This window comes from Melospiza melodia, chromosome 26 (genome assembly GCF_035770615.1).
Source record: "Melospiza melodia melodia isolate bMelMel2 chromosome 26, bMelMel2.pri, whole genome shotgun sequence".
NCBI classification, from domain to species: domain Eukaryota; kingdom Metazoa; phylum Chordata; class Aves; order Passeriformes; family Passerellidae; genus Melospiza; species Melospiza melodia.
In genome coordinates, this window is record NC_086219.1 from 2499687 (window position 1) to 2524252 (window position 24566).

Here is a 24566-nt window from a genome sequence, read left to right on the forward strand (position 1 = left end):
TTTATGCCCTATGGCCCTGAACAGATGGTCAAGCACTGAAAGACCTTTAAATGTAAAGGGTTTATGATCTTACTTCAATTAGGTGTGTAGGAACATTTTCTTACACGAGTTGGTGGTTGGAGACAAGGTGACCTCAGAGCACCATTTATAGTCTTAAAATCTTCATTTTATGCTGACATTTTTCTACAACTGACAAAATTTGTTTGTCACAGCTTTGCAAGGAAAAGACTTCAGCGGCTCAAATCACTGTTCTCACTTAATTAAAATAATTGCATCATTTTTTTCCAGATGAGCCCAAGAGAACTAAAACCATGGCAGGAGGCAGAGTAATTGTCATTAAATTAGTGCCGTTGTTGCTAATGGGTCCCCATTCCACAAACACTCCTTGAAGTGAATGAAGTAATTTAAGGGATTTCACAACTGGCTCATTTTAATAATGGGACTTTCCAAACAGTTTTGGGGAGTTCATGGTTGTGGTTGCCTAAAGCAGCTGTGCCAGGGTTTGCCCACTGTGAACTCCAGCATGGAATGGAGCACCAGGAAAATGTGATTTACAGCCTCTCCCAGTGGATGGATGCTGAAGAGAGGTGGATTTCAGACAAGCTAAATAACTTGCTGAATATGCAGTGCACAAATATTACACATGGAGGCCTGGTGGGTGAGGCACAGGGGCCATGGAATAACCTGAATTCCACTTGATCTGGGCAAGATGTGCAGTGTTAATCTCGAGGGGGGATTACTGTGCTTAGAGGTGCTGTCCAGATGGTCGGGCAGGCTCTGCCCGTGCCCATGGCAGAGGGTGGAGCTGGAACAGAATCAGGGAAAAGGCAGCTTATGCACAGTTGGGATAAGGTTGTGGCCCCAGAGCAGGTGCTCTGGCCTTTCTGAGCCAAAACCTGAAAGTGATTGATTCGGTCAATTCTTGATAGAACTAATACAGAAGTTTTTAGCTGAAAGACAAAAATAGAAAATGTAACCGTGAATGTCTTTTTTTTCCATCAGCATCTGCTCCCCAAATCCCTCTTCTTGGGAAGAGCCCACACTGAAAGCAGTGGGCAGCTGTTGCATGCAGACACAGCTGTGAAAATGCAGAGTGCATTGGAAACACAAAGGCAAATGACTCCAGCTGAGAGAAGAGAAGCTGCAGCAGAGCTGGCTGGCCTGGCTGCCCAGTTCATGCTGCTTTAGCCCTCTGGGAAGCAGCATTTCTGGGGGAAAGGGAAGGTACATAAATCACATGTTTAAGAGTAGTGAATGGGCATCATTCACCTTTGGTTTCTCAAGTCCAGTCATCTCCTGCTGCTTGTATTTGTGCCCATGTATGTGGGGTTTTGACCCTTTACCATAACTGAGAGTGTTCCTGACTTGTATTTAGTGATGTTCACTTCAATGAGATGTTTTTGCTTTTGGTATTTCACAAACATCTTTGCATTTAGTGCTTCACAAGGTGGTAACAGGCTGGCTAACTCCTATGAAGATCTTGGCTGGGGTAGCTAAGATGTAGCTATAAATGGAGTTTCTGCAGTTTTTATAGGGTATTTTGACTGGTGAAAGTGCAACAGGAAGGGTAAAAGTGAGAGAGAGGTGTGCCAGAAGGCATTGATATCTTCTGTTTCCTCCTTGTATTTTATGACTGTCTTGCTGTTAATAATTCTCTTGTGATTCTACAGCCATTAGGAGCGAGATTTCCCTGGGTGGGAAGTGGGGAATGGGAGCAGCTGCACCAGAGTTCTTGTGTGTATCACTAAAGCTGCCCATGAACAGCTCAGTGTTTCAGAATCAGCCTCCTGTGACCAGGTCAGTTTGTCAATCTGGTGAACTGGGTCTGTAGCGTGTCCATGCAAAGGCAAAGGGAGTGCAGGGCTGGGAAGGCACAGGTCTGCTCCTGGTGGATTTGCAGGTCAAACACATTGCCAGCTCTGTAACATTTCACGTATTTGGCAGTCAGGATATTGAAATTTCTAGGCTTGGCTTTTCTACTTTGAGGTCTGCAGCTGTTTCCTTTTGTATTACATAACGGTTCACACTTTTCCCACCCCTCAGCAGTCAAGTGAATCCCTCCATCCTGAAGGATTGCATTTGTGATAAACCCATTTGTCTCAGGAGGATCTCCATCCTGTTCCCTTTTCTCCCTCTCCCAAACCATATGTGTGTTGTGCTCCTGTGTCTTCCTCAAGATGTTCTTTCTGTGGGCTGGAGTCTGGCTCCTCTGGCACTCTCCAAGAGACTTTCTTCCTCTGCAAGACTCTGACATTCCAGCATTGTTCAAGTGCTCTGAGTTCCATTTTTAGCCTGGAGACTCAGACAATGTTGGTTTTAAAATCCATTTCGTGGCATGAAGAGCCTTTGTTACACTCAGACAATAATAAGTTCCTGAAGTGCTGTGGAAAGAAGTCTTTAATCTCCCCGTTGGGTCAGGTGAGCAAGATTGCTCTGAGGATGTCAAGAGAGGCAAGAATAGAAACCCATTTCAGTAGGCTTAGATCCTAAGTCCTCAGCTCAGTGTGCTTAAGAGTTGGGAGAGGGATTGTGTCCAATTTAACCCTTCATTATTCCCTGTTGCTTTTCCAGTGTTATCCAGTATAACAAATGGAGGAGCCTTCTAAAAGATTTTATTTTCCACAAGGATTTTCTTAGGAGGCCGGAAGGGGTGTATGGATAGTGAACTGAAATAATTTAAATTAACCTTCTCTGTGCGCTCTTAGGATTAAAAATCTAACTTTAACTTGAATATTGTAATAGTTCTTTTCCAGTGCTATAAATCACTGGCATTTCTCTCCACTCAAATAAAACCAAATCCATATTTGAAGCCCTGCATTTGCAGAATTCTAATTATGAACCATGAAACCAATATATTGAGCAATGCTGCAATGGGAGTTACATTTCCCTCTTCTCCTCCCTTCCCCTTGTACCCAGGTTGATAACACATAAATGGTGAATGCAGACTCTGGGATGTCCTGGCAGAGCTGATATTTGAATTTTGAAGGGAGAACCTTTAGCATTCTGTGCCTGCCACTGATTTTGTTGCATGCACAGCCTGGAAAACTGCAAGGAAACCTGATTAGTAGTGCAAGAGGGGGAAAAAAGGAGCTGAACAGCTGCAATACTTTTGGTTTATGCAGAAATTGGCCTTAACTCTGTCTCCTTGTAAATGAGAGCCTCTAAATTCTCTCTCCTTTCCTAGGAGGAAAGTGACAGTCTCACCATTTAAAGTGGTGTTTCTAAAGCATGGACATTACACAAAGATGTTTATGGGTTTATTTGGGGAATTCAGAGAAGCAGGTGATAGAGAAGACAATGAAACTCACAGATCCCAGCTCTCATCCTGGCCCAGGCTTCACGTGAAGGAAGGATTAGGATCTCTAGAACAAAGTTCCCTTTGTTCTTCCCTTCAGGGCAGAGTTTTCTGTGGGATGCATACATCCTTCTGAGCATTTTGCAGGAGAAGTTGCTCTTTCCCTGATGACAGTTTGCAGTCATATCACTAAATTGCTCCTGAAAGATGCCTTAGGAGGGTGGAAGTCTGTGGTTGAAATGTTTAAATAAATAGTGGCAAGAGTGTACATAGCATCACTGCCTCCCGTGGTGCAGACCCAGTTTTATTCTAGTTTGGAATTAATCTGTGGTTAAACTCTGAGTCAAGCCCAGTATAAGAACTCTGGGCATTGGAGGTGAAATAAACAACTTGTAATTGAGAGTGAATCATCTCCAGAATTAACTACTCCAAAGCTTTTTTCAAACTGTGAAAGGAAGAGTAGGAAGCACTTAATGAATGTGTTTTTAAATGGGCAATTTGTGTTTAGCTCATCAGGGTAGAAGCATATGAGGCTCCTTGTACAGATCACAGATGGCAAGAGAGATTGTCTATTGTACTTAAAACTTAATGTAGCTTAAGTGCTAACCTATGTGACAGATTTCTGTATTTGCAGCTCAATGGGTGCATTTCACATGGAATGAGGTAGTGACTTAGTGCTCTTTAAAAATTCATCCTCACCTGCTTTTATCTGTCAGTCCTGGAGCCCCCTCAGTGCTCCTGGTTCTGTTCCAGCAGCTCTGGGCACAGGAGCTGCCTGGTTGTGCCCTGAGCAAGATCCTCTGTGGCTGTAAAGACATCCCTAAATAGAGGGTGACATGGAAAGATACTGGGGAGGAAGGAGAAGAAGGAAGAGGAGGAGAAGATGAAGAAGAGAAGCAGAAAAAGAATGTAATTATTTGAAACTTTTTTTTTTTTTTTTTCAGTTGTAACATGTCACCTAAATCCCTTGACTGGATAGGGCAGGAGCACAGCTTTAGGATTAGTGCCTGTGATGGATTTAGGATTTGAAGCAAACATGTGTTGCTGTGTTTCCATCGTATCTAGTTTTTGCCGCCTAGAGAGAAATATTCTTTCTTTTATCAGAAATGCCCATTAAAATAGTGAGGAGAACCTTCAGAGAAGAGAAGAAGATTGGCACAATGATATTTTGAGGAGCTGTATGAGAAGAAAATGTGATTATTCTTTTTTTTTTCCAGCCCTGGAAAGAGACTGAAGAGCTTATGCACCTGGGCAGATCCACAGTGAGAGGCAAGGGTGGCTCAGGAGGGCAGAGAGGGGAATGGATTGTTCTGTTAACTGTGCATTATTTACTGCAGGGGATGTTGTTGGCTGGTTTTGAAGAGCAGGTAGAGCCCCTGAAAGAGTGGAACCTGCAAATCTGTTTGTGACCAAAGAAAGGAAAGGGTTTTCTCCTTGTGGGAATTACTGTCAGGACGAGGAAGTGGTGGAGGAGCCAACAACTATAAATTGCTGTAATGTCTTGATGATGCCAAGCAGTTGGGAAAATACCAAAGGAAAAAGAAAATCAGCAGGAGGAAAAGAATATCATCAGGAGGCCTTGCTGTCCAGAAATGGTTTCATCTACATGCCAAATTGCCTCATGCTCCATCATGTGTCTTCTTTAAAATCTTGAACTGAAGCCTACCCGAGCCTCCAAAGTAGTCACAGGTAGATCACAATAAAAAGGATTTTATTGGGATTTTAATGTTCCAAATCTGGATTGTGAAAGAGGCTTAATTTAGCTAAGAAACTGTTCTGAAACAACCTGGAAAATACCTGAAAAACACCACTGGATTTTGGAAATCAATGGCTATTTTCTATTTTTCTGATAACATTTTTATTCTGCTACATGGAGAATGTGTACTATAAAATTTTGATACCCCCCAAGGCCATCAGTGCTTGTTTCCAGTCCAGCTCAGAGATGGATATCTCCAAATCTCCCTTGCTTCAGAATAAGTTCTCAGTGGCTCGTCTGGCTGAAGACTTTTTCTGGGTTGGTGGCAGCATCGTCGCCTCTCCGAGATGGAAAATTGGCCACTTTGGTAAGATGCTGAACCCCTGCATTCCCTGAAATGGTGACACCTTTAAATCTTTCATGCTGAAATCTTAGTTAGTGGCACCTTTGTGTAGCAGCAGCGTGGGGAGCAGAAAAGAAGGAAGGAGGAGGCAGCTCTGGTCTGATGTTAGTGCAGTTCTTTTTGTCTTCAGCAAGCTCCCACTTATAATTTCATAATTGATTTATGTTCCTCAGGACAAGCTAGAGAAAGTTGTACATTTTGAAACTTGCTGACCCTTTTAAATATTCTGTTGCATAGACTCTGTCTCCTTCTCCTTACCCACAGCACAACAGTTTTGCTATCTGCCAGTACTGTACACCTCTTAACTCTTTCATTTTATTTGTAGTTAAGAGCTTTAAAAATGAGCATTTGGCAGTATCTGTGCTGTCTTGATCCACACCTCCTGCACTGTTTAGAAGCTGTTTTCTGAATACAGACACACAAAACTCTCAAGCTTCACTGGCTCTGTGAGAAGGATCCCCTTTGGGCGCTCACAGCAGCCTTTCATTTAAATAGCTAATAAACCCAGCAAACCTAATTAGAGATGGCCAGAAAAAACAGCTGTTCTAGTAAAAGTACTTTAATAACAATCTTCTTGGGCCACTTCTGCATGGCCAGTGAGGAAATCTGCAGCCTGACCAGAGCCACCCATTCCTTGAGCACTTTTCTGTCCTATTTATCTGTCAGCTTCATCGATCAAAGATTTTTTTTTTAGCAAGAAAGTTGGACACATAGATAGCTCAGCAAGCACTGGGAATTTTTGCAGAGGAGAAACACCATCCTACTCTGCTTCTGCATTTCCCTGGGTGCTGGTGGCTGATGGAGGGATGGAGAGCTGACAGCCTGACCTCAAATCAAGCCCCTAATTTCCACAGGATTAAGAACATCTCCCATTAACACCTCATTAATTAGTGGTGTGTTTTAAAGATGGGTTCAGTCTTACATCATCTCTTGACATAGTAAACATTGTCCCAACCATTGCTGGCAGAATCATAGAGAAATGGTATTTTCCAAAGACACTTCCAGATTTTTTGGCCAATGAGCAGAACAGGAAAAGTCCTGGACTTCAGTGAAGCTTGAGCCACTGAGCCAACAAGGGGCACAAAGCTGTGCTGGGAACGAGATGGTTGGTTTAAAAGGTGAGAGGGACCTGTTCATTAGGCTGGAGGGATGTAAAATGAAACAAATGAAGATTGATGAGTTTGGATGTGATCTGGTTTTTAACTGGATCCAATGCAGTGATGTGAGTGAGCCTGGTGTGCCTGGGCCAGGAGTTCCACAACCAGTTCTTAGGCAGGACTGGCAAAATATCTTCTGGACAGAATTCCCAACACACTCTGCTGGATATGTACTTGGATACATTACATATTTTATATCATTGTATTGATATATTGATTTTTAAAAAGATTTTATGCCTCCTGTCTGGAAAGCAAGAGATATTCCTGGCAGGAATAGCTGGAGCCAGCTCTTTGGCTTACATATTGATGAGCCACTTATAGCTGTGCAACCATTTCCAGTGAGACTTTAAAAAAATGGGGCAGTCATTATGTCTTCAATGGATTGGCAGTGCTGAATGTGTGACAAGTGTGGGAGTCCTCTGGCTGTGTGTGGGAAGGCTGTTTTGGTTTGGTGGTGATATTTTCAGGGGATATTTTCTTGCCCTTCTGGTGCACGTGTACTGGGGGGGTTTCTCTGGGCTCACAAACATCTCCTGGACAGAAATGAGCTGCTGGCATCTGCTCTCCTCTCCTGGTGTTGTTGAGGTGAGGCACACAATTGGGATTCACCCCTCCAGGGTCTGTTCTGGGGCAGAGGGGTTTGATGATCCCTGTCCCTAAGCCTGCCTGGGGCAAAGGTGTGACACAACCTGGGGCTGCCTCGAGCCCAGGGATGGGAATATTTGACAAAGCTGGTCCATGTACAAAAATACTCAATGACTCAATCTCCTGACTTCTTTTCATCCCCACATGCTAAAATACTCCCACTCCTTCACATATTTATATCAAACTCAGAGACTCCTAAAAGACAATAATGCTACTGAACCATAAATAATTAATTTGCAGACACTAGAACATCTTGCTAACAATAGGAATGATATCAGTCTCCTTTTCCCCCCTTGTTTCAGGACAAATTGTAGGGTTTATGGTTTGTTTGTTAGTTTTGCTATTTATTGTTACTTTAACACTTTGTGTAGTAAATATAAATGTTATTAAGAAGCATGAGAAATCACTGGGAGTCTTTTTGCTGCATCAGTCCCGTGTGGAACTGGGTGTTCCACGTTTCTATTCCCTGCTCCTCTCTGCTCTGACAGTGCTCTGTGCTGCAGTATACAGAGATCCATCTTCTCTCCACAATTTTTTTTGTTCTGATGCAAATTGAGGCAACTCATTAGATCAGAAGAGAGCTGAACATAAGCTGAATTCTGAAAAAAAAAAAAAAAGGAACTAATGAAGTGAAAAACAGAAAAGCTGTAATTCAGCCTTAATTGAAGACAGTTAAGAGCCATTTCTTCAAAAACCTGATTCATTGCAAGACTGTTGGATTTTTATCTGAAGCATTGGAATGAATCCTTAAAGAAGGAATGTGAACAATGGCAAGGAGAAGCAGTTCTACTTCTCAGCAGCGTGCCCTTTTCACTTACATGCTGTGAAAGACTTCAGGGAAAAAACCGTATCATTTTCTGTTTGATAGAAGTACCGCTAGGATTTCTTTTTTCTTTTTTTATTTTTTTCTTTCTCCCAGTCTCTGTAGTGCTCTAAACTTTCAGTCCCCAGAAGGGACAGGTGTGGAAATGTCCCTGCTCCATGTCCTGGCCCTTGCAAATACCTCTGCATTCCCTTTGGGGTTTTCCTACCACAAAATCTGCTCTCACACAGAAGGGAGGGATTTCTTGTGCCCTCCTTTCCCTGTGTCACCATCCCCAAAACCTGAACAACCCTGAAATGTTGGGGCTGGCCATGGATCACCCAAGCTCAGTCCAGAGGAGCTGGAAACGCAGCAGGCAACTGTGAGGTGCTCAGGGTGGTTTGGGGGAGAAATCCTGCAGCAAAATAAACAGCAGCATGGAAAAAGCAATCTAAGGATGCTTATTAAAATTTTAACAGCAGACAACGTGTTCCTGCTTCATGCAAAACCAAAGTAAATCAGTGTAGCAGAAAGTGTGGTTTTATTTTGGTGCTTCTTCATTATGTTCTGCTTTGTAACAGGTGTGATCTTTGATACTTTTCCCATTTCTACTCTTCTGGTTTCTTCCAATAAGATTATTTACTGCTATAATTCCCAAAGAGAAAGTTGGAAATTTATTGTGATTTGAAGTGTGTGTGATTACTGTTCAGAGAAATTATTTTATTAGCTATTTTGACTGATTTTTTTTTTTTCAAAAACCCTATGAGCCTTGTGAAATGAAAATAAGTTCAAGCTTCCCATAATTATTATTTCAGTTAATCTGAGAAACATTTCTCTTCTTCTGAATCAGAATGAAAGCAGATATTGAAAAGATTGAGTGTCTGGGAGAGGCTGAGTTTGGATCTGATGTTGCAGTGGATGTTTCTGGCACAGCTCTTGCCTTTATGGTGATACCTGCTGAACAATGATTTTCTCTAAAGGTATCTGTGCCTGAAGACAAGGGTCCAGCTTTAAGAAGTAAAATGTTACACCAGGGATTATCTTGCTCTCAATTCCACACCTTCCCTCCATGAATATTTTATTAACATGGACAATGAACTCTACAGAATTGTGCCTGCAAATTAAAATTTTCTTGTACCATAGAGGTCTGCTTTCAAATGAGTCTATTTTGCTGAACCTTGTCCAGAGTGAATTAATTGACTTTATCTGAACATGAGCTCTAAAGCACAGGACATCAAAGCCTTTTCCCATTTCTTTTTACCTACCTTGCTTTTGCCTTTGCCTGAGAGGTGGACTTGAATCACCCAAGTTGTTGTGTTGGTGTTGATGCATTTTGGAACACGTGAAATCAGTGTTTTCATCTGGACACTGTTTCATCTTTTATCTTGATGGCAAAAGATTGATAAAAGAAAGCTGACCTCAGAATCTCCTTGCATTTATTTCTGAATTAGAATGTGTACTGCATGTATTAATTTTCATTCTTCAATCCAGGATCTCAGCAGTAATTTTCACTTCTCATCTCTAGGGCTGAAAAAAAAAAAAAAAAGAATGTTGAACACAGTAATAGTTTTAATTTTACTTAAACGGATCAGGCAGAAAGTCAGAGGAAAATCAGGTCACAGGCTCTGCTCTGTCATCAGGGGAAATAAATGGGAGACTTGGCAGAAAATGTGAGTCTGCATTTATTGCTGGGACAGAGCCAGCCACTCACAGTTGGATGTAGGTTTTTGAGCTCAGTCCTTGCAGCAGCTGGATTCCAGAAAGGCCCAGCCTGGCTCCCAGGATAGGGCAGGGTCCCTGCAGGGGCAGAGCAGACCCTTGCAGGGAGCTTCTCCCAACACTTGTGGCTTTTAAGGCTGCACTGTCTGGGATTCTGCCAAACCCTCAGGAATGGAACGGGTCCTGAGGCCCAGAGGCAAAGTACAGCACAGGTGAGAAACCTCCTGCTTGGAAAATGGGGGTTTGGGGGATTTGGGAGATGAAAAGTTTGTGAGGTTCTTGCTAAGCAAATCTAGATGATCAGTGACTTAATCCATAGAAGCAGTGGGACCTTGTTGGCCAAGGATTCCAGTTTCCAGGTGAAATTTCAGCCTGTGTCCAGCACAAGGTTTACATGTTGTAGGAGCTCAGATTTGAGATGGTCTTGAGAAAGGCACATACCTTGTGCTGGTCCCAACATATGATCATTTCCTATAAATCAATATGGGAAAACTTTCACATTTACAGGTAAGTCCACAGCCACCAAGAATCTTTCTGACTTTTTGATCTTAACACGTGACCTCTTACTACAGGAACCCTTCTCCTTTGACTTGAGCTGTTGGCTTGGCAGCTGCTTGATGTGTTTTCATCCTGTAAAGGCAATTCCAGAGGGAGCAAGGTCTGGCTCACTGCTCTCTCTTCATTCCCCTCTCAGTGGAAAGATGTATGAGCTCCATGCAGGCGGGCACCCAGATGATCAAACTCCGAGGAGGCTCCAAGGGGCTCGTCCGCTTCTACTACCTGGATGACCACAGGTCCTGCATTCGCTGGAGACCCTCTCGGAAGAATGAGAAAGCCAAAAGTGAGTGTCAGCCACAGAAACCCCCCTCTGACCCCTCCTGGGGACTTGTAAACAAAGGAGAATGAAGGGTCTGGCTCAGTGAGAGGTGCTGTGTGGCAGTGTGGGGTTTTGATGGTGGATGGTGTTGCCTATTTCACAATGAGCATCTCCTGTGGAAAAGCTTAGTGGGAAATAGGTAACACCATCCACTATCTTGGGTAAGCATTCAGGGAAAGCAGTCAAGTCCACCCACCACACTCACCACAGGTAGCTCAGCAAAGAGAGGCAGAAGGGCCTTTTGTATGATAAATTCCAGTGAAGGTTTGCTCCACCATGCTGAAAGGAAATCAGGGACAAAAGACAAGAGCGTGGGCTGTGCACAGACTTAAGTATGGGGTCAGTGGCCAATGACCTGAGGGAAAAGGGGCTGGGCAAAGGGCAGCAACCTGTAGGGGCATTGAGGGATGAATAATTGGGGTGGGCAGGGTCATCTGGCCAATGGGGGAAGCAATCTACATTAGATTGGCAATAGTGCTGCAGAGCACCATGGGCTGAGTCCTCTCTTTCAGCCTAGGTGGGGAAAACTCCATCTGTGGTACCTTCTTCCAAGGCAAGGCCCTGGGGGTTTGCCTGAAGGGTTCAAAGGATTCCACAGTGTTGTAGTTGACTTTAAAGGGCAGTAAATGATTTAATGATGGGTTGTTTATGAAGCTGAAGGTGCTGGGGTTGGCTGTGCAGGTTCCAGGGGTGTAGGGTGCTGTAAATGAGTCAGAGGCAGCCCCTGTATGAACTGGGGCCTTGCAGGGTGGGGTTTGGGCTCTCCCTCCCTGGGATGTCTCTGGGCCTGCTCCCAGCCATTGCTGTCCCTGCAGTTTCCATCGACTCCATCCAGGAGGTGTGTGAGGGGAAGCAGTCGGAGATCTTCCAGCGCTACGCCGACGGCAGCTTCGACCCCAACTGCTGCTTCAGCATCTACTACGGGGACCACATGGAGTCCCTGGACCTGGTGTCCTCCAGCGCCGAGGAGGCACGCACCTGGATCACAGGGCTGAAGTACCTGATGGCAGGCATCAGTGACGAGGACAGCCTCTCCAAACGCCAAAGGACCCGAGACCAATATCCTTCCTGTGCTGCCTGGGACGAGCTCAGGATTCCTTACAGTGTTTGCTTTGCTACAAGTAAGCACTAGGCTCCGAGCTTCAGAGCAGTTCCCACTGTATTCCCTGGTTCCAGAGACAGAGTTCCTGAAGAGGATTGCTCTGGAGATGGAGATGACTGAGTGCAGTGGACTGAAAAAGACACAGCTACATTCTTCAGTCTCATTCCCAGTGTAAAACCATCCATTTAATTTGGTGATGTAGTGTAGCCATGATATTTTCTGAAAAATCCTTTCCTTAAGATTTTTTCTCCTGAGAAGCCTCAGGAACAACATGCAAACAATGGTTATCTGCTGCTGTGGAATGCAACAGGTGGATCTGTGATTGGTCTCATGTGGTTGTTTCCAATTAATGGCCAATCACAGTCAGCTGGCACAGACAGAGAGTTCGAGCCACAAGCTTTTGTTATCATTCCATTCTTTTTCTATTCTTAGCTAGACTTCTGATGAAATCCTTTCTTCTATTCTTTTAGTATAGTTTAATATAATATATATCATAAAATAATAAATCAGCCTTCTGAAACATAGAATCAGATCCTCATCTCTTCCCTCATCCTGAGACCCCTGCAAACACCATCACAATGTAACACTGAGATTCACTCAGAAATTTTTCTTCTGTGTTGTCAAATAGGCACAGAGCACATGTGGCATGTTGAGCACAGCAAGCCTAGAAGCTGTTACTGAACTAACATGAGGAGAGTTAGATATTAGCTTGACCTTTCATTCCCAGTCTCATTTGCAGGGTTTCCTAATGTGAAAAAGAATCATATATCCATGATGTTCAGTAATATCCTTCAATATATCCATGATGTTCAGTAATATCCTTCAATATTCCGTGCTGTTCCTTAACTCCTGTTCAATGTGGTTGAAGCAGACATTTGATGAGGCAGATAAAAATGGGGATGGCAGTCTGAGTATTAGTGAAGTGCTCCAGCTCATGCACAAACTGAATGTGAACCTACCCCGACAGAAAGTCAAGCAAATGTTTAAGGTAAGAACTATTTTTTTCCTGAAAAAGTAAGGATTTAACACAAAATCCAGTAGGAGAGATAGCAAATACTTCAGCAGCTGGTTTGTTTCCACTCTACTGAGAGATACTACACAGTCCATTTGGTAAATTGGAAAGAGCTCCAGAAACACGTCACAGATAAAATGTTATGCACAGAAAAAGGCAACACACCAGGTACCTTCTGGTGTTACATAATGTGAAACACACAGTTCCAAGATTGCCCTTTTGCTAGACTTTTTAGGTCAGAAACCCAGTCATGTTTCCTCCTCCAATAATGTTCTCTCTAAAATTATTATCAAATAAAGCATCCAATATCCTCTGGTAGCTGGTACTAATAAAATACCCAGCATGCAAACTTCTGTATCAGTCAGATTTTGGAACTGCTGAGAGCTGTTTGTTTGACATTGCGTTCTGCTGACCTTGGCCCAATTTAGTGAGCAACAATGGAGATGTGTAGCTTTTGTTATCACAAAGTCCCTGCAGGGACCAGCAAGCCTTTATGTGAAATCCCTGATGATTTTTTTCTTTGCTTGCAAAATCAGTATTCTTCCAGATCTTATTAGTTTATGGCCATGGATTTTACAGATATCCTCTCAAATCCTGGATATAAAATTAATTTCAAGATGACTTGGGCTCCAATGATATTCTGAAGATGTGAGTGGGTAATTCTGCCAGACACACACATATTGTTGGAGGGGAACTTGCCTTCACTTAATTGCCATAGACAGAAGAAATCCTTCAGCAGGGTTCCCTGTGGAACAATTAAAACCTTCAATGTTGTTTTTGGCATGGATGTGTCCATGGGAGAGGTTCAAAGCTGTGCAGGGGATTCCTGTGACAAGGCTGATAGATCAGTCAGTTCCAGCAGCCACATCACGCAGCTTCAACCTGCATTTAATTCCAGTGCTTCACTCGCATGCAGGGGTTTGTTTATTTATCTAAAATTGGTGCAGGCAGCTGGGTTGTGACTGTGTGGTTGCTGTGTGCTGCAGGAGGCTGACACAGATGACAACCAGGGCACGCTGGACTTCGAGGAGTTCTGTGCCTTCTACAAGATGATGTCGACGCGGCGCGATCTGTACCTGCTGATGCTCACCTACAGCAACCACAAGGACTACCTGGACACAGATGACCTGAAACGCTTCTTGGAGACTGAGCAGAAGGTAGGCCCAAGCCAGGAGCAGGATTCCAGCTGCAGGCTTGCTGCTTGCCACTGGGAATTAATTTAAAAAGGAGTGGGGACTTCGATGCTGTTCATGTGAAAAAGAGACAGATGTGTCTTGATTTTCATCTAAGACTATTTCTTGAATTTTCTTGCTTTCACTACCTTTTTGCCCTGTAGGCTCTTTTAGTGTGCTTCTAAATATAATCTCTAGAATTGCTTTCTTTTTTCATGTGTTCCCCTTGAACAATCCCATCAGCATCTGTCTGTTCCCAATATTCAGTACCTTGGAGCAAAGCTGGTGTTCCTGGCTCTGCTTGTGACACAGCACACGGCCCATGATGAAACTCTGAATTACTTTGTCACACTATCTCAGTGTGTAAACTGGAAGATTATCTTTCAAGGAGCAGTTGAGAGGATGATTAATGTATAGGAGAGTTTTTGAAACACATTGTAGTACCTAAGGAATTTTCTCAGAGTGATTTAAGTCCAGTGCTGCAGGAACAAATGTTTTGACTTTTCTTTGCCCTTTTCCTCTCATGGTCTCCTCTGGAGCTTCATGCCTGTAAGCCATAAATGTCCATGATTTTCAGTCATTGTCCATGAAAGGAATGAATAAAAAATCCACCTCTCTGGCAGTTATCTTCTTAGATAAGTGGGCTGTGTTTCCATTTCATTGGTCAATTGATCCTCCAGATGCTGAGGGGAAAATGAACACTCACCACAGGACAGAAATCAACTCAGCTAATTACTGACATGGCCAAATCCTGCCTGGGGGAATTCTCTCCCTTGCCACCTTTTCTCACACAACATGAACAGGGAAAACACCCTTACTCCATTCCAGGCAAACCTGGTGTTCCAGAGCTTCATCTTTTGAACCCAGGATCATCGATGTACAAATCCAGAGTTAGAGATTTTTGTCTTCTTCTTTTACTTTTATTTAGTAGGTTTTAAATTGCCCCCAGAAAAGGCATTGATCTTGCTGCAGATGTGCTGGTGGTTTCATTTTCCCCCAGGCAAAGATTCTGTGTTGCCAGATTGATGGTCACTTTATTGCACTCTGATGACAAGGGCTGTGTTTTCATGTACAGCATCTAATAGAAAGGATTTGCTGGAGCATTCAGGACAGGAATGTTAAATAATGTCAGGATAATAGAGAATACATCAACAGTTAATAGCAGGAGTATTAATTGTGTTAAAATTAAGTTACTAAAACACTGCATTATGTAAAGAAAGTTACAGCTCAGCATTAATGACCCTGGTTTCATAAATGACAACCTTTACAGACAAATATTTCCCTTTGTACTCTTTTCTTTTTTAGTTGAGAATGCAGAGCAACCTTGAAGTTAGCAGATTCCCTGAGAACATTATGTCCTGTTTCTCTGTTTCCCTGCTACTAACAGATTTTTCTGTCTGCTGCATAAAGATGAGACATTTTCTTGTTTTATTTTAAAGGGAAAAAAACCCTTTGATAATGCAAACTAATCCTCTAATCCTACAAGAGAAGAGATCCCATTGGTTTATGGCAAAGCTCGTTCTGTTTGGACGCTCTGTGGTGCCTAACAACAGATCTGACCTACAAAGCAGAACTCTGGCATCAGGCAGCTGCCAATAGCACAGAAACTTTTCACAGAGAGCTCCCCTTCTGATCTGACCTGACACTGATTGACAGGAGTGAGAATCCCTCTGGGGAGCTGGAAATCCTCAGTCCCACCGTGGATAATCTGCCCAGTTGTTGGATGGAGATGGAGAGAGCTCACAGGAGCTGTGATTAATGGTTAACACTGCATTTCTGCTGCTTTTCCAGATGACAAATGTGACTAAAGAACATTGCCTGGAAATCATCAGCAAGTTTGAGCCATGCCCAGAGAACAAGAAGGAGGGAGCCCTGGGAATTGATGGTAAGCTGGCTGGTGCAGCTTTTGTGGGGAAAAGGGAACTGGCTCAATGCTCAAGAGAATATTGCTGCTGCTTGCAGAATATAGAGATGTAGAATTTTGTCATGTTGTATAAAGTATGTTTCCAGCCTTTTTGCTTTTTTAAAAAATATCTACCATTTACTGAGCAACCTAAAAAAACCAGATCTCTTTGGAGGAGTTTTGAAAGGTACATATCAGGATGAAGCAGCAGTCATTGAAAGTCAGCTGGAACTGGAGGTGTCTCTATTTGTGCTTTTGGAAAATACAGTTGAATTTAGTTGCATCATTCCTGCAGGTATTTTTGGAAATCAAATCAATTTGAAAATCAAATTAAGTCTTAATATAAGAGGAGTGATGTGATCCAGAGTAAATGTCTGAGTGGGATGATAGATGAAATTGGTCCTGCCTTCCTGACCTTTGCTGCTGAAGCCTTCTCTCTAAATATACCAATGCTGCACCACCAGGGTGGTAGCTGTTATTTTGGGGGCTGGCTGTAAGTCCTTTCCCCTAAATAGTAAATCTTCAGCCAGATTTATTGGCCCCAAGAAGGGAGCACTTTCCTGAGGAATCATGTTCTGTGCAAAAGTTCTTGGACGTTTAGAAAATCAGCCCTGTCCGTTCCTGTGGGTGTGTTGTCATCCTGAAAAGTGGCAGAACAGAAGTTGTTTGGTTTCCTGCAGGAAGAAGTGGGTAGTTTCTGGTACAATGTGTAAGGTGGTTGCTTAGGATGGGTCAAGGTCTGTTCTACTTCCAGACTAAATTTTCAATTTATTTTAAAGCTTATGCTAATGCCAGTGAGGGAGCAGATGACATTCTTTTCATTTTCTGGTCTTTACAGACAGTTGCAGTCACATAAATAATGAATAAGCAAGTTCATTATCTTGCTTTCCTCATACCTAAAAAGTAAAGAGTAGGCTTTTCAAAGTATTGTAAGTTTCCATAGAGAAAAACAATAACAACAACAAAATCTGTACACTTTCTTTGCCTCAGAATGGGTGATAAAACATCAGAGAATTTATGGGTTAAGGTAAGAGAGAGTCCAGCGTGGTGACATTGTGCTGGTGTCTGCTCCTGATCAGGGGGAAGGAGAAGGTGAGGTCATTTGGAGACAACTGGAAAAGGCTTTGTGACCTTACCCCTCCAGTAACTTGCTGCAAGTGCATAGAACAGAACAGACCTTATCTAGAGCTTAATTTATGCAGGACATTTCTGGTAACACCCAAACAGAGGTGACAGAGGAGCTGACAGGGGCTCACTGCTGGGCTGTGCTGATAAAGGAGGAAGAGCTGCTTAAAAATCATAAATCTGTGCAGGTACATCATGTATGAACCTGTGTGCACACACACACACAGAGGAGTTATTCCTCTCTTGTTTTTGTGTGGAGTTGAGACTTGAGATGTCTCCTGTCTCCTGGAAAACAAGTCCAGAGCTGCCCTGGGGACAGAAATGCAGCAGCCATGGAAGCTGAATCTGCCTGATTATTCCTGAGATTGGTGCAGCCCTGACAGGAGCATCCTGCCCACACCTGGCTGCACCTCAATAGTAGTGGGATAACAGAACAGTGCTCTTTGTCCTTTCCTGTTCATTCCTGTGCCTGCCCTCAGCTGTGCTGGCTTTTGTCATGGAGCACCTTGGACTGGCCTGTGACCATGGGCTCATTCACAGCCTCTAAATAAACCCTTTACCTTTGTGTGCTGATCAAAGTGCTACCATGCACTTCCCTGAGTGCAGTCCTATGGGGCTCACTGCCACCAGCACCTTCCTCCATTCCTGTTTCTTCTTTGTAGGACTGATAAATCCAGCCAGTGCACCTTCCCTGCGTGTCACCACTGCAGTCCTGTGGGACTCAGCTTCCTTCTTTCCTCTTTCTTCCTTGTAGGGCTGATAAATCCAGTCAGTGTGAACTCATTGCAACATCATATTTTACCAAGAGTGCTTAAAGCAAACAATGGTGCTGCTGCAGCACCTGCCCTCCCGGTGCTGGGTGGAATTAACCTTGCAGCAGCTGAATGGTTTGCAGGAAGAGCTGATTGCCTGCTACCAGTGGTGGCTGTGTGTTTGCTGACACACTCTGTGCTCTGTCCATTTGCCACAGTGGCTGCTCTGCCTTGGTTCATCTTTTGTTTTCACCCTGACTCTATCACTGATGTGCTCATTGAGCATGGTGTGTGCTCCAAGAGTTTTAGCTGAATTCCCTGGCACTGTGTCCCAGTGTGCTGCTCAAAATGTTTTGGCTGCTGTTTGTGTTTATCAGCTCTTTTCCTTCAATAAAACTTTCATCAACACCAAATGTGTAGCCCAGAAGGACCATCATAAAGGTGACATTTTCTCTTGTCACAATCAAAGTGTGTCAAGACCTTTGGAAGCCTGGCAGGATTTTTACAGGGGCACTGATTCATTTATGGAATGAGTGAAATGTCAGGAGAATTGGAAGTCTTGAAGCGGAAACCTACTGACCAAAGGCATCAGCACTGTCAGCAAAGCCAGGGTGTGAATGGGAGTCTGAGTCTTTTCCTTGGTGGTGAAAGAAAAACCTTTGGGGGAGATTTGAAGTGGAAGTTACAGTGTTTTGTGTCAGTCTGAATTGTGAAAGTGGCTGTGATATGTGCACAAATGTCTGCTGCAGGTCTGAGAGCAGCAATTTCACACAAAGATTAAATCATAACTTGCTAAAACTTTGCTCCTGAACAAGAGTAGTGATTGCAATACACAGAGGGCCCAGGTGATGATGCCTGCGGGATTTACAAGCTCTGGAAAATAAATTCTTCTGGTAGCATCACTGAAAGCCCCACAGATTATTGATATTTCAGTGCCAATTCTGGAGTGACATGAGTGCAGCACTGCAGAGCTCCCCACTCCACAGGCAGGTTTGTGGTGTCATTTCCAAATTAGAGAGTGTAGCTTGTACAATCCAATGTGTACTGTCATTATTTTGGTTTGTTTTTTGGAAAATACTGCAAGAGGAGAGGAGAGGAGAGGAGAGTATCTTCTTTTGGGCCATCAAAAACTGTCTCAATGCATCCCAATACTGTAGATCCTACAATATTTCATGAGGAGCAGCTCCAGGATATGCCTGCAGATCTCTGGAGGCTTTTATATGCCATGTGACCCAATGTCCTAGCAGAATCTTTTGACACAAATTGTAAGTTATTTGGATTAAATAGACATATTTTTCTCAGGAAAGGCAGAGCAGGAAAATGTACAAAGCAATGAGAAAAGCAATAATTGCACATGCTCATGGAGACAGATTGTGTGTAGTGGTGCTATTTATTTATCTTAAACATGCTGGTGAATATAGGGATGCATTTTAGGCTGGTTTTAGGGAGGTTACAGCAACAAAAAGGATGAAAATGTGAAACATTAATGAAACCTTATTTGAAGTGTTGATTGTTGACAGGTTTCACCAATTACATGCGGAGTCCATCGGGGGACATCTTCAACCCAGAGCATTACCAAGTGAACCAGGACATGAGCTACCCTCTGAGTCACTACTTCATTACCTCTTCACACAACACCTACCTCATGGGAGATCAGCTGATGTCCCAGTCCAGGGTGGACATGTATGCATGGGTGCTGCAGTCTGGCTGTCGCTGTGTGGAAGGTAAAGTGCAAAAAGGAGCTGCCAGTGAGCTCTGTAATTTTGTTTCTCCTCTCTGAAGAAAGATTTATGACTTTTGCAGAAGGCATGGTAGCTGGGGAGAGGAAAAAGCCTGGGAAAATGGTGTTTTCCTTTCATAAAGAACAACAAAATAATGTTGTGGTAGAATGGACGAATTTTCTTGAGACAGACATTTGAGGAGTGATATTGTTGTAGTGAGGAAAAAACCTGTAAAACTCCTGTTATAGAGAGGATGCTGATGTTGGGCAGAGTGCACTGGTGCTTGTTCTGCCTTAGCCAAGTCTGTGACATCCAGACTGGCAAATATGGCAGAGTTCCTGCCACACCTGAGAGGAAAGTGGGTATTTCTGCTCAGGGAAGTATTCTGTGAAATGGTGACAGTATCTGCAGTGAACAGGAGACCTTTTTGTGCAATCCCTACTTGTGCCGCCTTTCTGAAACATTGCCTCTTTCATAAGCATCCTTAATGTTCTCACCATCAAAGTGTTTGCAGTTTTTCAGAAGGCAGATATGGTTTGTTTTAGGTTGGATTGTGGATGTGCCATTGGGTGCTTCAGAGGAGTAAAACATTCCATGGAAATATGATAATAGACAAATATTTTAGACAAAGGCAAAATCCAGGCTGGGCTGGGGATGGGCAGGTCTTGGCTTGGCCTGTGGTGTGAGAAGCCTGGCTGAGAGTCTCTGCTTTCCTTTTCAGGTTCAGCAGGAGCACAATGACAGCAATGCTTCTCTCTGTCACCTCTCTCCTGTCATAAAGCCCTCAGCAATTTTTAAAAGAGTTTCTTTGCTTGGGGCTCTCTCAGACAGTGGGAACAGTCACCTGGTCCCAGCACGAGGCCTAGTTCAGAAATTCCTTCCTAGGAGGGATGTTCAGCACAGAGAGGAGGGAGGGCAGGGTGGGAATGAACCTGGCTGGGCTGCTGAAGGGAATTTCAGGGTTTTGTTGTCCCCACAGAGGCTGGCCCAGCTGTTCCTGCTCTGATGGTGTCTCTGTTTCTGTCCCACAGTTGACTGCTGGGACGGGCCGGACGGGGAACCAATTGTCCACCATGGATACACCCTGACTTCCAAAATCCTCTTCAAAGATGTGATTGAAACTATCAACAAATATGCCTTTATCAAGAATGAGTATGTATCCAGCCTGCCAGCCTCTGAGTCTCAGGGCTAGGAATGGGATCCTTGTACATCCCTGACCAGGATTCCCATCAGAATTTGGAGTTGTTTTCTGGGGAAAATCCTTCAGATCCTTCAGAAAGAAACAGCAAGACAAAGCTGAGTAGGGACACTCTGCACAGAGGTGTGGAGCTGGATTTATTGAGCTTGTACAACACCTGAGGAACAGCAGGTTTTGCCAGTGAATGTTTTTAGCGGCAGTTAAACCACTTTGTCTCTCTGGATGTACACTCTGGTGCTGCCAAGGCTACACCTGGGTGCTCCAGGGATAGGAAACAAGTCAGGGAATAAAGGAGCCAAAGAGAGAGTAGCCTGATTGTGGACAAAGCAGAGTGTTCATCAGAAAGAGGTTATTTTCCCTACAGGTACATTGCTCAGAAAATCAGCATTATTCATGGGAAGTTTCATATACCTTGGCAGTTGCTGTTCTCCTCCTCCACACAGTCAAAATGTGTGTGGCAACCTTTGGTTTTTTTTTTTTAATAGAAATTACTTTATCAATGTGAAAATTTTCCAGTAGCTCCCCCAAAGCAGCCCATCTGCCTTTACAAATAGAAAATAAACTTGCACTAAATTTTCAGACCAGGTAAACTTCTTGTGAGCCTGATACTTTTTGCAGTTTGCCTGAAGTCATGGTAAACAAATCAAAGGCAGTCCTTCTGAAATTGCTCCGTTTTTAAACCTTTGCAAAAAGGGTAACTGGGACCACAGAATCAACTGGGAAAGTTTGGTCCTGGTGTGGCTCAAATCCTCATGAGGAGCTAATGAAGGCCAGATATCAGGATAGAAATAATTGATTTTTAATGAATGAATCCCTGATAATTTGATCCTGCAAAACTCCTTTATGGACTGGCTGTTGTGCTGATCTTAAAAAAGCATCATCTCTAAAGAGAAATCCACCATCAGTGTAGTTTTACTGGCACTGACCACACTGGAGGAGATGCTCCACAAGTCTTATCTTCAGCCAGGCATTGTTGCTCCTTGGCCTTGGTCTGGATAATCAACTATAAATGAGAAAAGTGAAATTAAAACTCGAAACAACACTTGCTGTCTTTGTAGAAGAGGCTTTGTCTGCAGGTTTATCTGTATGACCCTGCTCTGCTGTTAGTGGGAAAAGCCCTCATGGTGTAAAAGCCAAATTTGCAGCTGGTGCTTTCTGCAGGTACCCAGTGATCCTGTCAATTGAGAACCACTGCAGCATCGTGCAGCAGAAGAAGATGGCTCAGTATCTTACAGAAATCCTGGGAGACAAACTGGATCTGTCTTCTGTGCACAACGATGACTCCACAAAGCTCCCCTCACCAGCAAGTCTTAAAGGGAAGATCCTGGTTAAGGTAAACTCCTGCTTCATTCCTTTCCCTTCTCTTGTTTGTGGTGATGATTTCTGCCTGGTTATCACTGTACCCTAACTTAAATCACTTCACAAAAAGCAGACCTTAGGAAACTGCTACTTAAGGTTCAGGAAAAATATCTTCTCAGCCAGGAGAACCTGGAAATAACATGCTTTGAATAATTTGGGGTTTTTTTTAGAATATGTCATAGCAAGAGCTGCATGCTTCCCTGCCTCTGTAATAAATTTGTCTTCTAGGGCAAGAAACTTCCAGCCAACATCAGTGAGGATGCAGAGGAAGGAGAAGTTTCTGATGAGGACAGTGCTGATGAGATTGATGATGACTGTAAACTAATGAATGGAGATGTAAGTGAAGTGAATGTAAATGCCTGTCAAGGCTTCCCATTCCAGTGAGAGGAAACCTTGGGGGAGATCTCTGGATTTTGGGTGTGATCTGATCTTTGGGGTTCATCAAAACTGGTTCAGGTTCTAAATCTTCATGGGGGCAGATTGACAAAAGTGCACAGGAAGCAGCACCTGCTCGAGGGTTTATGTTTCAAGTTTAGAATATTAAAGTTTAGAGTATTAATATCTCATGATTCTTCAGTGCATCCCATTGTGCTTCCCCTGAAATACAAAAAAAACCAAAAGAAAATATTCTATTTACATTAAATTGTGGTCATTTTTACAGAGCATCCCTTTGCTTTGCTGAATGCTGAGCTTGATTGATTTTTACTGTAAGAAGAATCTCTGCTGGCTTCAATCTGAAAATCCCTTGTTTCTTCATCCTTTTTTAAAAGGTCTATTTTTTTGTCACTTTAATCTTTTGGCAAATTCCACTGCACCTTGCAGAAACAATACAAAACACAGCAAAACTATTTAATGACATAAACCAAATTGCCTTGGAGAGAGTTTGCATTCTCATTCTCTCTCCCTCAGACTATTTCCTCGTTTTGTATTATGGATCTGATCTAAAAGAGAAACTTCTCTGTGAATAAGACTACCAAAGGAGAAAAATAATTTCTTTGCTTTTTGGAAGTTATTACATGTCAGCATATCACTTTTCAGTACTTTGCAGCACCATCTTTGTTATTAACAGTTCACTTTGCTGAGATTTACTGATGCTTTGAATCTGAGGTTTCCTACACCTGGTTTGCTTTCCAAAATGAAATTTTGAAGAGTTCAGAAAATCAGAGCTTGTTTCATGACAAATGGAACTGGGAATTCTTGGGGTCTACAGAGAGAACACAATCTGTCACCCCTTAAAAGACCTGAGTGGAAAAGAAAACCCTTCATTTTTATTTTTAATTTTATTTCTCCACTTCCCCACATGGGCCGTGGTGCACACAGAGCAGGGAACAGGAGTTCTCTGGCATCTGCTAAAAGAGGATTCTAAAGCATCTCCCATCAATTCCACCCAATAGATCTTGCACCTATTGCAGCTGCAGAATCAGCCTGGACATGGCATGGAATTCACATGATGCTTTCTTCATCACTGCCTTGCTTAATGGTTCAATGTTTTGTTTGCAGGCATCTGCTAACAGGAAAAGAGTGGAGAATATAGCAAAGAAGAAACTTGACTCACTGATAAAAGAATCCAAAATCCGTGACTGTGAAGATCCAAACAATTTTACAGTTTCCACTCTCCCATCCTCAGGAAAGGCTGGGCTGAAGTCTGATAGTAAGAAGGTGAATTTGTGTTTAATTGTACTTGTGTTTCATTGTTTACTAAATATATCTTGTATTGACTTCAGCTTCATAGCTGAATTCATGCAGTTAATGATGATGCCAGGTGAACATCACTGTCAGATACACAAACTATTTATCTTGCTCACACAGCAATTGGAGCATGAAATGTACTCTGAAATGACTTTTCAACAGAAAGATTTTGATTTTCCATTATAAAAAAACTGCTTTTGAATGTTGGGCTCTTTTTGTTCCTCAGTTCTCTATGTTCTATGCATTTTCAGTATATTTTAATTTTATATTAACTCTAATTTATAAAAATGTACTCAGCCCACAGACTACACTTCATGAGGCATTTTCATTTTAGGCTTTGTAATAAGCCACAAAAACTTTGGGAAGATTGTTCCATGCAAATGATAAAAGCAGTGGAGATCTGCCAACAATAAGCAGGTGTAATAACCAGGGATTAAAACTAAATTAGGGATGAGAGCTAAAAATCAGCTTCCCAAAACATTCTGTGGGGTGAGTTTGGATGTATTTTAAACCCAATGCTTTACATGATGTATCAGAGAGTTCTTGTGAGAGCAACTACAAGGCCAAGGCTCGCCAGACCCTTTAGCAGAGATGTTACCCAGAATAGTCAGTGCTAAAATCCCTCCTGTTTGTGCTGATATCCAGAGACTGCCTGAGCACTCTGTCTGAGCTCCTGTGTTATTTCTCCTCTCTTTGGTTGCTTCAGAGTAAACTGGAGGATGATGCAGATTCCGGGGAAGATTTCAGTGCCAGCAAGAGGCACAGCAGGTCCCTCATGGGCAGCTTCTCCAAACGCAAGGTGAGCCCCTGCCAAGGTGAGGGCTGCACCACAGCCTGGATTCTTGGAGGGATTTTTATTTTTGCATGCAGTGGAGAGGAATTTCATAACTGCAACATCTGCAGCACCTCACTGTGAGGCTGTTCAGTGAACAAACAGGC

At 43.1% G+C, this 24566-nt stretch overlaps 1 protein-coding gene across 1 annotated transcript in view; it reads left to right on the top strand.

Annotated features, from left to right (window-relative positions):
• PLCH2 (phospholipase C eta 2) overlaps positions 1-24566 on the top strand; it is a 76410-nt gene that overhangs the window by 34995 nt on the left and 16849 nt on the right. The window contains exons 3-13 of the mRNA XM_063176774.1: positions 10412-10558; positions 11410-11653; positions 12555-12684; positions 13695-13865; positions 15672-15765; positions 19181-19384; positions 20413-20533; positions 21741-21912; positions 22167-22274; positions 23439-23597; positions 24334-24426. Of these exons, the coding sequence (XP_063032844.1) occupies positions 10412-10558; positions 11410-11653; positions 12555-12684; positions 13695-13865; positions 15672-15765; positions 19181-19384; positions 20413-20533; positions 21741-21912; positions 22167-22274; positions 23439-23597; positions 24334-24426 (1643 nt within the window). The remainder of the gene's footprint in view (positions 1-10411; positions 10559-11409; positions 11654-12554; positions 12685-13694; positions 13866-15671; positions 15766-19180; positions 19385-20412; positions 20534-21740; positions 21913-22166; positions 22275-23438; positions 23598-24333; positions 24427-24566) is intronic.